General features: G+C 47.6%; 1 protein-coding gene across 2 annotated transcripts in view; it reads left to right on the top strand.

Annotated features, from left to right (window-relative positions):
- Nucleotides 1–13,964, top strand: part of ttbk1a (tau tubulin kinase 1a) — a 77,558-nt gene that overhangs the window by 17,956 nt on the left and 45,638 nt on the right. For both annotated transcript variants that reach the window (XM_049572113.1, XM_049572114.1), the window contains exons 3-6: nucleotides 430–577; nucleotides 690–763; nucleotides 1,011–1,151; nucleotides 1,696–1,800. In XM_049572113.1, the coding sequence (XP_049428070.1) occupies nucleotides 430–577; nucleotides 690–763; nucleotides 1,011–1,151; nucleotides 1,696–1,800 (468 nt within the window). The remainder of the gene's footprint in view (nucleotides 1–429; nucleotides 578–689; nucleotides 764–1,010; nucleotides 1,152–1,695; nucleotides 1,801–13,964) is intronic.

Below are 13,964 nucleotides of genomic sequence, written 5' to 3'. Positions count from 1 at the left end.
TTAAAAACTTGTCTGCTGATCTGAAAGTTTAAACTTGCAAGTTTTCTGTTTTTTGTCTCATTTTGAGGAGTCAGTTCAGCAGCTGGTCGAGTGAAAGAAAGAGCAAAAGAGTGGAAGGAAAAGAAAAGAGAAATAAAAAACGTACGCAGGTGTACAAGATAGAAAGCATGTTGAAGAGGTTAAAGAGGAAAAGAAGCAAAATGAGGAGAAGAAATTAAAGAGGTGAAAAATAGAAGGCAGACAAACAATCAGAAGAATAGAAAGGAGGAGGTGAAGAGAGGTGAGGAGGAAGACGAGATGAAAACGTTTGAACAAACAACTGAGAATTTAATTTCTGTTTGATTGATGATGATGTTTATTTGGTTGGGCGACGAAGCTCTTGTGACACTGAGACGATCGCACTGACCCAGAGTCTGTTCTGTGTCCCAGCTGAAAAAGATCGGTGGAGGCGGGTTCGGGGAGATCTACGAGGCCTTGGACCTGCTGACGCGGGAGAACGTGGCGCTGAAGGTGGAGTCGGCACAGCAGCCCAAACAGGTGCTGAAGATGGAGGTGGCGGTGCTGAAGAAGCTGCAGGGTGAGACGCTTTTACACACTGGTGCTTTCTACTTTCAAGAAGAACAAGATGTGTGACAGGTGTATTAAATCAGAATATTTTACAGTGTTATTGACCCTCTGCTCTTCTCCAGGTAAAAATCACGTCTGTAAGTTCATTGGCTGCGGTAGAAATGACAAATTTAACTACGTGGTCATGCAGCTTCAGGTGAGTCTGAGTGTGAGCGCCCCCTGGGCTTACAGAGGCTTTTATTGTGAAGGACACAGACAGATGATTTTGTTAGACATCAATAAATTCAGCTCTGATGAGGTTTTAAAAGTAAGTTTATGTAGTTGTCGGTTCAGACTGTTTTTCCTAAAAGAAGTCAGGTGCCGTGGCAGTGATGGCGTTTGTTTAACTTCCACTGTAGTTTTTTTGATGTTGTTGCTAAGCAACCGTCCCCGTCTTGCTGCAGGGGCGTAACCTGGCCGACCTGCGGAGGAGTCAGCCCAGAGGAACCTTCACCATGAGCACCACCCTGCGGCTCGGGAAGCAGATCCTGGAGTCCATCGAAGCCATCCACTCAGTGGGCTTCCTGCACCGCGACATCAAACCGGTACGGTGGAAACACTTCTTTCTTTTTCAGAGCTCACTGTCGTTTTGAAGTGTTTGATTGACACTCACAAAATCTGTGAGACAAAGAGACATTTATGGAATAAAATAAAGAAACAAACTCAGAGAAACAAAAAACAACAAAAATATTGAATTTTTCATCTCATAAAATCTTCAAATTAAATTGTTTTATTTGGTGGAACAAGAAAAAAAAAAGTCTGGACCAGAGTTTGGAATTTGGTTTTTGATGCAACAACAACAACAACATGAAATAAAACAAACCAAATCAAAGACATAAAAACATTTTTATTACATAATAACTAAATATCACAATATTTGCTCCACAGCGAGGAGCTGCACGTGTCACAGTTAAAGGTGCCGGATTAGAAACTGAAGGCTGATTTGTAGCGGTGCGTTAGCTCCACGCTTCGCTTTCGTACGTGGCCTTCGCCACTTCACACAAACCTTTTAATCCTCTTCATGAAGAGCTCTCCTGTGTTTCTGTGGCTCACACCTGACTGAATTTCTGTCTCGTTTTGTCGCTGCAGTCAAACTTTGCGATGGGCCGGCTTCCCTCCACCTACAGGAAGTGCTACATGCTGGACTTTGGTCTGGCGCGGCAGTACACCAACACCACCGGGGAGGTCCGACCGGTAAGAAACTTCACACCAGGAACTATTAACAGTTAACGTCCTAATATTCTGCATCAGATCAGAACAAGTGCCTCCACACTTTGATCGCCTGTTGTTGTAACAAGCTGAACAAACATTTAGCAAAATGAAAATTTAAATGTAAAACTGTGATTTACAGTGTTAAAAATAAAATATCATAGTTTTTGTACTTGAGCCAAAATAATGTCTGTGTGACACAGAATTCTGACGTCTTTGTGAGTCGATGTTAAAGTTGTGATATTTTAAATCACATTTATAAAATTATTTAGAGAATTGATGATAAAGAGAAAGAAAGAAATCAGATCAATGTTAGAAATAAGATGTAAATTAATATTTTAAATTTTCATCGTCATAAAATAAAAGGCTGTCTTATGAGTATGATTTCTAAATGTTTTGATTTTAATCATCAGTATTTTTTAAAGGAAAGTGAATTAAAATGAGGAGAAACTCAACCACAACATGATTAATATCTAATTTTAAAACAATTAAAACAAAGATCTGATACTTACAGTATTAAATTACAGCTCAGGTAATTTTCAAATCAAATGAAATTTTTATGGTCATGAGACATTTGAACATTTGTTTTTTTATTATTTTAATATTTTTTATCATGTTTTGAAATATTTTAGTTTTTATTTGTTTATTTATTTATTTATCACTTTATTTGCAGGAATGTTCTTCCATACTGAACACAAACTGTCATCTATATTTTCAAGGTTATACATTGTCAAATGAACAACTGACCCTTCGCTAAGTCCTGCCCTTCAAATACAGACTGGCCAATCAAAGCGTAGCATCAGCCCTCTCTGAGAAAGATTCAACAACAACACAGCTGTGGTCACAGGTTGTTAATGACACTCGTTACCCGGAGAGGTCGTGTGTTAATGAGACTCGTAACCCGGAGAGGTCGTGTGTTAATGAGGCTCGTAACCCGGAGAGGTCGTGTGTTAATGACACTCGTTACCCGGAGAGGTCGTGTGTTAATGAGACTCGTTACCCGGAGAGGTCGTGTGTTAATGACACTCGTTACCCGGAGAGGTCGTGTGTTAATGACACTCGTTACCCGGAGAGGTGGTGTGTTAATGACACTCGTTACCCGGAGAGGTGGTGTGTTAATGACACTCGTTACCCGGAGAGGTCGTGTGTTAATGAGACTCGTTACCCGGAGAGGTCGTGTGTTAATGAGACTCGTAACCCGGAGAGGTGGTGTGTTAATGAGACTCGTAACCCGGAGAGGTGGTGTGTTAATGACACTCGTTACCCGGAGAGGTCGTGTGTTAATGAGACTCGTAACCCGGAGAGGTGGTGTGTTAATGAGACTCGTTACCCGGAGAGGTGGTGTGTTAATGAGACTCATTACCCGGAGAGGTCGTGTGTTAATGAGACTCGTAACCCGGAGAGGTTGTGTGTTAATGAGACTCATTACCCGGAGAGGTCGTGTGTTAATGAGACTCGTTACCCGGAGAGGTCGTGTGTTAATGACACTCGTAACCCGGAGAGGTCGTGTGTTAATGACACTCGTAACCCGGAGAGGTGGTGTGTTAATGAGACTCGTTACCCGGAGAGGTCGTGTGTTAATGAGACTCGTTACCCGGAGAGGTCGTGTGTTAATGAGACTCGTAACCCGGAGAGGTTGTGTGTTAATGACACTCGTAACCCGGAGAGGTCGTGTGTTAATGAGACTCGTAACCCGGAGAGGTCGTGTGTTAATGACACTCGTAACCCGGAGAGGTCGTGTGTTAATGACACTCGTTACCCGGAGAGGTCGTGTGTTAATGACACTCGTTACCCGGAGAGGTCGTGTGTTAATGACACTCGTAACCCGGAGAGGTCGTGTGTTAATGGTCTGAGGCTTCCAGCGAGGGGAGATGGAGAAATATAAGATAAAATAGGAAAAACCTGTCTCCCTCTTTTATTTTATTTTCAGCGTTTCAGGCGAAAAAGTTCCGCCATTGTTATTTCTTCTTCGTGTCTCACTAGAGCTACGTATCGGGTAGCGACAGCAACGCTGCCCCCACGTTTTCCGGTGGTACTGCTCCATTTGGCCCGTATCCATAAGCTTCACGGAAATGTGGAGAAATACGGACGAAATGAACGCGGAGCACGGACAGAAGGTTCCGTCCATATCCGGATCCGTAGTGTGTGCAGATGAACGTTGTTTGACTTCCCCTGGAGATCCCTGCCTTTCCAGCAGCGGAGGTCCAGGTGCTGGCAGCGGCATGAAGCCAAACACGGTTCATCTGCACACATTGCGATGCCACACAGCTGGTTCAATATCAGTGAGGTTTCCCTTTATATTCATTGTCTCCTGTGGCGATCAGCAGTGATGTGCATGTTCACTGTTCGTCAGGCTCTAGCTCCCGCCTATCTTTGGGGCCGTACACATGTCACATCTTTAAGTGCCTGGAAAACACGAGGTGGGGCGCTGGGTGCTACTCTGTGTCAGCTGTCAGCTTCCTTCTACATTTAAAACAATAAATGTCAGAGTCAAAAACGCAGCATGTGTACGGTCGCTCCAACAGCTTGACGGATCATCACAAAGGGCGGGGCTTAGCAAAGGGTCAAGCACAAGAGCAGTTGTTGCCACTGAAAAACCTGGGTGACAATAATAATAATAATAATGATAATAAAATCACACAAGTAGAAACAAGGAGAGACTCCAGATAAGCAGATAGTTCAAATAAAATATGGAGTAAATGATATAAATCAGGAGCTGCATGAATACACACAGTGTAACAGGAGTGTGTTGCAGTAAACATACACACAGAGGTGTGAACATTTTAGTTTCAGAAAGGTAAATCGACATTTGTTTTCCTCAAGCTGCTTCAACAATAAACTGAATTATCAAAAGCTAAAAAAATAAAAGCAGACAGACAGACAGACAGACAGGGTGTGTTTGCTGCATTGCAGCACATTAGTACGGCAGATTACTGTAGTCTGTTGGTGTGTGTGTGTTGTCCTGTGTGTGTATGTGTGTGTGTGTAGGGACTGATCAGATATTGTTTATCAGCTGGTGTGAGAGCAGCGGCTTGCTGACGCTGAATGAGGGGATTTTCTACATTTGAAGGTTTGAATGAAAAAAAGGCTTTTATTGTGATAAGTCTGAATTAGATGTTTTGATTGGTCATCAGTCAGTGATCAGGTCTGCTGGTCTTTGTAGTTTCACCGCTGTTGGCTTCTTCTTCTTCTCTTTCGTTTATGACGTCTCTATCGGACTGAACTCTCAGGTATTTTTAGATCAGACAGGAGCGTCTTCCATGTACTGTCAACCTCTCCTCCTCTCCTCTCCTCTCCTCCTCCTCCCCTCTCCTCCTCCTCCCCTCCTCCTCCTCCTCTCCTCTCCTCCTCCTCCCCTCCTCCTCCTCCCCTCTCCTCATCCTCTTCCTCTATCCCCGCCCTCCTCCTCTTCCTCCTCCTGCAGTCTTGCGTTGCCTCTGTTGGAGCAGTGAGATGAATATTTGATGCTCCTGCATGCTCCAGTGGGCGATAGACCCCCCCCCCCCCCCCCCCACAGCTGACTCAGCTGCTGTCCAATCATCTGAGAGCATCACCCCCTCCCTCCCTGCTGCCTCTTCATCCTGCTGCCTCTCCTCTTCCTCTCTCTCATCCCTCCATCACCTCTCAGCTGTACTCCCCTCTCTCTCTCTCAGAGTGACATCATCGCTGATCGAACAGGAAGTCCTCCCAGCAGACGTCACATGACCAGGCAGGAGTACCACCAGCAGTAACAGCAGCAGATGCAGAAGCGTTATAGGAAGGATCAGTCTAATAGTCTAGAGGACTATTTACTGAGGCGGATTAATACACATTTATAATATCACAATAATAATCTTTATCTACAGAGCACTTTTCAAACAGACTTGCAAAGCACTTGACAAGGCAACAAAAAACAAGTGAGCAAGTCAAGGTCAAGGTCAAGGTTACTTTATTTGTCTCCCTCTGGAGAAAACTGTCCTTGATAAGCTGCTGTGTCAAACCAGGCTTTACAACTCAGAACATTAATAGAAACCATACACTCTTTAACTGTTAGTAAACAGTGTGATGTTTGTTGGTGGGCGGGGCTTAGCTGGAGGCCAAACAGTTCTCCACAGACATTAGCTAGCACTAGCTAACAAGTTGTGTTGTCTTGTTTTAGATGATGATGTGAGTGTGGGAGCGCACGATTAACTTAACTGTTGGTTCATTCAGTCAAACCAGACGCCAAAATTCATGCAACAATTGGGGCTCTGGTGAGTGTGTGTGTGTGTCAGCAGGACGGTGAGTGTGTGGGATTGAGTCTAAATAAACTACAGCGTGTGTGTTCATGGGAATGAAGGAACGTGTCAGCCAGTGACAGTGTGGCTCACTGATGGAGGAAGAAGAGTTATCACGAGACTTGTCAGTAAATACACTGCTCAAAAAACACTTAAATCACACATGAGATCAGTTTTTACTGATGCACATTGTTTAATGTGTTGAGATCAGTGGAAACTAAAATCATCAACACACTGAGGGCTGGACTCAAATCACACTGAAAAATCTGAAAACGAAATGCACCAGGAGGAACCCAGGGCCCTCTGCAGCAGCAGGAACCCAGGGCCCACTGCACCAGGAGGAACCCAGGGCCCTCTGCACCAGGAGGAACCCAGGGCCCTCTGCACCAGGAGGAACCCAGGGCCCACTGCACCAGGAGGAACCCAGGGCCCACTGCACCAGGAGGAACCCAGGGCCCTCTGCAGCAGCAGGAACCCAGGGCCCTCTGCAGCAGGAGGAACCCAGGGCCCTCTGCACCAGGAGGAACCCAGGGCCCCCTGCACCAGGAGGAACCCAGGGCCCACTGCACCAGGAGGAACCCAGGGCCCCCTGCAGCAGGAGGAACCCAGGGCCCTCTGCACCAGGAGGAACCCAGGGCCCTCTGCAGCAGGAGGAACCCAGGGCCCTCTGCAGCAGGAGGAACCCAGGGCCCACTACACCAGGAGGAACCCAGGGCCCTCTGCACCAGGAGGAACCCAGGGCCCTCTGCACCAGGAGGAAGCCAGGGCTCTCTGCACCAGGAGGAACCCAGGGCCCACTGCACCAGGAGGAACCCAGGGCCCACTGCACCAGGAGGAACCCAGGGCCCTCTGCACCAGGAGGAACCCAGGGCCCACTACACCAGGAGGAACCCAGGGCCCTCTGCACCAGGAGGAACCCAGGGCCCTCTGCACCAGGAGGAAGCCAGGGCCCTCTGCACCAGGAGGAACCCAGGGCCCACTGCACCAGGAGGAACCCAGGGCCCACTGCACCAGGAGGAACCCAGGGCCCTCTGCACCAGGAGGAACCCAGGGCTCTCTGCACCAGGAGGAACCCAGGGCCCTCTGCACCAGGAGGAACCCAGGGCCCACTGCACCAGGAGGAACCCAGGGCCCTCTGCACCAGGAGGAACCCAGGGCCCTCTGCACCAGGAGGAACCCAGGGCCCACTGCACCAGGAGGAACCCAGGGCCCACTGCACCAGGAGGAACCCAGGGCCCTCTGCAGCAGGAGGAACCCAGGGCCCTCTGCAGCAGGAGGAACCCAGGGCCCACTACACCAGGAGGAACCCAGGGCCCTCTGCACCAGGAGGAACCCAGGGCCCACTGCACCAGGAGGAACCCAGGGCCCACTGCACCAGGAGGAACCCAGGGCTCTCTGCACCAGGAGGAACCCAGGGCCCTCTGCACCAGGAGGAACCCAGGGCCCTCTGCACCAGGAGGAACCCAGGGCCCCCTGCACCAGGAGGAACCCAGGGCTCTCTGCACCAGGAGGAACCCAGGGCCCACTGCACCAGGAGGAACCCAGGGCCCTCTGCACCAGGAGGAACCCAGGGCCCCCTGCACCAGGAGGAACCCAGGGCTCTCTGCACCAGGAGGAACCCAGGGCCCACTGCACCAGGAGGAACCCAGGGCCCTCTGCACCAGGAGGAACCCAGGGCCCTCTGCACCAGGAGGAACCCAGGGCCCTCTGCACCAGGAGGAACCCAGGGCCCCCTGCACCAGGAGGAACCCAGGGCTCTCTGCACCAGGAGGAACCCAGGGCCCACTGCACCAGGAGGAACCCAGGGCCCACTGCACCGGGAGGAACCCAGGGCCCTCTGCACCAGGAGGAACCCAGGGCCCACTGCACCGGGAGGAACCCAGGGCCCACTGCACCGGGAGGAACCCAGGGCCCTCTGCACCAGGAGGAACCCAGGGCCCCCTGCACCAGGAGGAACCCAGGGCCCCCTGCACCAGGAGGAACCCAGGGCTCTCTGCACCAGGAGGAACCCAGGGCCCTCTGCAGCAGGAGGAACCCAGGGCCCTCTGCAGCAGGAGGAACCCAGGGCCCTCTGCACCAGGAGGAACCCAGGGCCCTCTGCACCAGGAGGAACCCAGGGCCCTCTGCACCGGGAGGAACCCAGGGCCCTCTGCACCGGGAGGAACCCAGGGCCCTCTGCACCAGGAGGAACCCAGGGCCCTCTGCACCGGGAGGAACCCAGGGCCCTCTGCACCAGGAGGAACCCAGGGCCCTCTGCAGCAGCGTAAGGTCTGACAGTCACTCCCTAACAGCAGTCAGGGTACTGTTGGCTCTGACATGGAGGTCTGTGTGACCCTCCAAGGATCTGCCTCCCCAGACCATCACTGACCCACCACCAAACCGGTCATGCTGGATGATGTCACAGGCAGCATAACGTTCACCTCGGCGTCTCCAGACTCTTTCACGCCTGTCACATGTGCTCAGTGTGAACCTGCTCTCATCTGTGAAGACAACGAGGCACCAGTGGTGGACCTGCCAGTTCTGGTGTTCTCTGGTGAATGATGGAGCTGCACGGTGCTGGGCTGTGAGCACAGGTCCCACTAGAGGACGTGGGGCCCTCATGCCACCCTCATGGAGTCTGTTTCTGACAGTGTGGTCAGAAACATGCACACCAGTAGCCTGCTGGAGGTCATGTTGTAGGGCTCTGGCAGTGCTCCTCCTGTTCCTCCTCACACAAAGGAGCAGATAGCGGTCCTGCTGCTGGGTTGATGCCCTTCTACGGCCCTGTCCAGCTCTCCTGGTGTAACGGCCGGTCTCCTGGTGTCTGGTATCAACCTGATTGGGCTGCAGGTGCCGCCTCATGCTACCAGTAGTGCCAAGGACACTAGCAGAAGACCACACTAGAGAAGGATCAGTCAGGAAGGATAAGGAGAGAGCAACTGTCTGTGGACACCACATGTAAAACCATTTCCTGTTTGCCTCTCCATTGTTCCTGACTTCCTGTTAGACTGTGACCATTAAGTGTTCCCTTCAGTTTTTTGAGCAGTGTAGGTTCTCAGTTGGTCTGAGTCTGAACATGAAGTTTCATTAATGATAAGCAATTTTATTTTTATGAAATTAAGACATGTTACAGCTCTTTGTGGGACTTTTTAAAAATGAGCAGAAACAGAGGTGTCCGTTTGGTCGGTGCAGAACAATAGTCGACTGATGGTAATATAGGTGTGTGTGTGTGTGTGTGTGTGTGTGTGTGTCCAGCTGCTCCAGGATTGGCTCTCTGTCTGTCTCTCGTGGATGTTAGCGTGTAGCTGCTGATGAATAAATCATGTGGATGGAATAAAAAGCTCTGCTGCTTCTGAACTGAAACACAGAGACACGGAAGCCTCTGACATGAACATGGCGTGTTGATCTGAACACGCAGACAGTCCTCTCTCCGTTCTTGTCATTTACTGTGTTTTCTCTTCGTTTTTCTTTCATCTCAGAATCGTCTCGTCCTCCACAGATGAAGTTTAGGACCCTGTAGAAAAAAAAGAAGCTCTGAGATTAATTTCTGAGGACAAAGAATGTTTTCAGATTAAAGTCACAACTCAGAGGTCTCAGATCTCTATTTAAATTATTTTTTAATTTTTACAAAAATTCCACCTTAAATCTCTGAACACTGTCAGATAAACTGTCATTGACATCGTCTCATATATTTGACCTGAGGTAGTGTTTAAATATTTTGATGTATGTTCTGACTGAATTGTGTGATTTTGTCACCTTTTGCTTTGACTGCAGTTTGACCTCAGAGTGACAGTTTGCATGATGTTCAGTCTTTATTGATCACCGATCATCTCCTCTGTTATCAGTGATTTTTGTTCTGTGTTTTACTTTCATCTTTTTCAGTTTCAGTGTTGTTTTTTTTTGTTGTTTTTCTTACAGTTTCCTTTGGACTTATGATTTTGACGTGCATGCCTCCCGTTTCTCCATCATCTCCATGGTTACCCAGGGATGTGAGTGGTTTCTATAGCAACAGAGGGGTCACAGCTGCATCACCAGCCGACTGCTGAAGTCTAACTTGGAAACAAAAAAACCAAACGAACAGAGAGACGATGTCACGTCACCTTCAGAGACCAAAGTGCTGAACACACTGACACTGATGTGTCTGTTTATTAACACGCTGTCACTCGTTCATAACTTTTCTCACAGTTTTCTCTCCACTCGACTGATTGTCAGATAAATGATAAATCTGCTGTTAGGAAACATCTTCCAATCAAAACCAATCACCTGTGTAAACAGGAAGTCACTATGGCATCACAAACTGTAACATAACCTCCAAAAAAAAAAAGTTTTAGGAGTCAAATGATAAATTAAACTCAACTGTGTGTTTCAGACTTAGTAGAATTCATACGAGTGGGAGATTGGTCATCAGGTAGATGATTGTATTGATGACAGCTAGTCTAGTCTCTATATACAGACTCTACATTCAGTGAATGTAGAGTCTGTAGACAAACCCCGGAGATCTTGCCTCCAGAAGAAGAGCGGAAGAGCCCTGGTTTCTGGTTGTAGGCTGTTTGTAGTCCGTGTGATATTGACCAATCACGTTTGAGCCGGCTGCAGTTGTTGCCAGGTTAAACGCTCCGTGTGGTGAACTAACGAGACGTAACATAATTGGCGTCACTGCAAACTCTGAATCCATCGCAATGGTTCAGCATATTCACTTATATATAAACGGAAGTCGGAAACGGAAATTCGCCTCCTCCGCCCAAATCAAACCAGAATGCCAAAAAGTCGGGGGCCCAGAGGCTGCCGGGAGTCAGACGCCGAATACAGCCGATGGGTTCTGAGAACGCAGCTAGTCTGGGAGCGTTTCGCCAGACCTCTGGGAACCATTGACCTGGTGTTGTAGAATGGTGAGGAGGAACTTTCAGGGTGCTTTCAGACCTAGAGTTGTCTTGCTTTGTTTGAATCAGGGACTCATTTTGTTACACCATCCACCACTCCAGCCCGCTTCCTTTTTTACTCCTGGCAGTGCACGGGTCACATGATCACAGCCTTAAAAAATCTAGGGGTCATGCACAAATTACTGGCTCATCCCTACATGGGAAATGTACAAACTGTGGTGCATTACTTTTTGTACAAACAGCCTCATGCAGTTAAGGCTTCAGTAGAAAACATCGTCCACAGATTGAGCTTTAGATTAAATTTTTCTAACTCATATTTGAAGTTCACGCTATCAGATTAAAGGTTCTCTGTGGAATTGTTGACCTGTAGTGGCGCTGTGGAGCATTTTTTGATTTTTGTCTCATGCACATGCGTTGAAGTGACGCAATACAGGTTTCTGTCAGCGGTGTTTTATTTCACTGATCAACACGGGGCAGTGATGTGTCAGGAAACGCAGGAATGCGCCAACAAAGGGAGGGAAGAAGAAGACGGAGCACTCGTAACCCAAAACAGTGCTTAGTTTAAAATGTTCAACAGTGATGTTTGCAAATGTTTAATGAGGAAGGAAATACATTCGGCAGGTCTGAATAAGACTCGTCTGTTATGAAAGAGAAGCACACTGATGATTGGTCCAATAACTTCAAACTCCCCGGTCGAGTGAACGTTTCACACGTACAGTAAATCCAGACGTCCACTGTGAAGTCATGACGTGTCTCCCAGTTGTCATGGGAACCTAAACATCCTGCTCACCACACAAATATGAGTAATGTTGCCATGGAAACCTCGTGCTGTTTCCCCGAGGCTGTGTCGATGCGGTGTGACCCTCTGCTGATGTTTCTGTTTGTGTCATTATTTGGTTTTTGTCACTTTGGTTTTAATTTACTCTGTTTGAATCAGAAACATCCTGCGTCACGGCAGCAGCTGCAGACAACACGACCTCATGTCTCACTCTCTACAATAAAGTCCTAAGATATATATAAGAGTAATTATTCCTGAATAGTTATATGGTAGTAACTGGTTTGAGCTGGTTGGCTGTGGTTTTCCATTTTCAATTTGCCGTGCAGATTAGCACTTGAGAGCAACATAAACAATATAGACTAATGCAAAAAATCAAATTATCAAAAGTACTGCGCTGTCTTTGTCAACACTTAAACGCCTCATTTGGCCGTGCTGACATGAGGCTTGTTACAGAGCGGTGAGGGCGGAGACACCTGCTGAAATGGAGTCCAGGTCACATCAGCTGATAATCAGCAGCAGGTCATTTAAAGGGACACTTCACTCACAACATCACCACTTGTGTATCAGTTACCTTCCTCGTGTTACACGAAGTTCTCTCTTTCCTGTCAGGTGAACAAAGAGTCCAAAAATGGAGAAAATTCTTGATGAGTTGAAGTTAATGGGGTCCACGTTTAACAACAGCAAAACTATGTCAAAGCATCTACGTACAAACTCTCACAGTACTTGTTCAATATAATCCAAGTCTATTGTATCCAGTCGTTCACTCAGTGCGTCACCAACACGTGGCATTTGACTAAAACCTCAGTATTTAAAAGAAAACCTGATGACTGTTCGTCTCAGAGCCAGACTCCATTAACAGAAACAGTCAGTGAACACGGGAGCTGCCTCGAGCAGTTTTTGTCTTTGTGTTATTTTGCGACTTTTTGTGTTTAAAGGGTTAATTCAAACTCACTAAAGTCACACACTGACTCCTTCTATTCTGGCTCCCAATAACACAACAAGACAAACACATTTTAACACTCCTATGGAGCCTACAGCCCTGTGGGGGAGAGGCAGCTGCACCTCCAGCTGATCACATGATGTCACTGTGATGTCATCACGATCATGACGCGTTCATTTCGTCCGTATTTCTGCACGTTTCTATAAAGCTTACGGATACGGGCCAAACGGAGCAGTACCACCGGGAACCGTGGGGGCAGTGTTGCTGTCACTACCTGATACGTAGCTCTAGTGAGACACGAAGAAGAAATAACAATTCAGTTTCTCTCATCGGCAGTACTAGAGAAAGGAATTCTCCGTCCTCCAGTTGCGATGTATTTAACGGCCTCACCGACCACCGCCTCCTACAACGCTGCCTCTGTTTTTGTCTTTTATGCAAGAGGTACATTATCAATATCTCCTCCACAGGCGCCATGTTTGTTTTTTAGTTTGTTGTTGTCATAAACTTTTGACGCTGGGCTGCCCCCTGGTGGATATATTGGTTAACATCCATGCCAATGTAAAGGGCGCATGGAAGCATGTGGGCAGTGACGGTAACATCGTTTGAAACGGACGTATACATTTTCGTACGTAAAGGGAGCATAAATGAGCCCTAACAGGAGAAAATAAAACACTTCGCCTAAAACAACTTCAGTCTCAGTGTCAGAGAAGTTTTTCTTTACTCTCAGTCTTTGTTCGCTCCATGTGTTCACAGGTCGACAGGATGCACCTGTCCACAGTAATTATCACCTCCATATATGGTGTCACTGGATATTCATGGGCGGGATGTATGCTAATTAGCGGTAGCGCGTTGTCAGTTTACGGTTGTTTGGCGTTCATGAACATGAACGAGTTTCCTGTGGCGTTCATGAATCCAGTGTAGGTTTTTAGTCCCAGTGTGTACAGAGTCTGGCTTTAAAGAGATCATCAATACGTTTCACTTTCAGTGCAGGTCCTTCAGACAGAGCTGTAGCCGACTGGATAAATGAGACTTGGAATACACTGCACCTGTAGTGTGAGAGTTTTTAAACGGATGTTTTGAATAGTTTTTCTCTTGTGGAATGCGGTGACTTCACTTCACCGAGAACTTTCTCTGCTTTTGGATTCTTCGTTCACCGAGACGGCATGAGAGAAAAATAAAGATTTCTTTGACTGTAACACAGGGTGAGGAATCGGTATACACACGATCATCTGTGGGGTGAAATATTTCTTTAAGTGTTGGCAAAGATGCTGCAGAAACTTTTTTTTACAAATAATATTTGTATTTTATTTGTCTGT

The sequence above is a fragment of the Epinephelus fuscoguttatus genome, linkage group LG3 (assembly GCF_011397635.1).
Source record: "Epinephelus fuscoguttatus linkage group LG3, E.fuscoguttatus.final_Chr_v1".
NCBI classification, from domain to species: Eukaryota; Metazoa; Chordata; class Actinopteri; order Perciformes; family Serranidae; genus Epinephelus; species Epinephelus fuscoguttatus.
The sequence above is the reverse complement of the archived record's forward strand: the minus strand, read 5'-3'. Positions and strand labels throughout refer to the sequence as shown.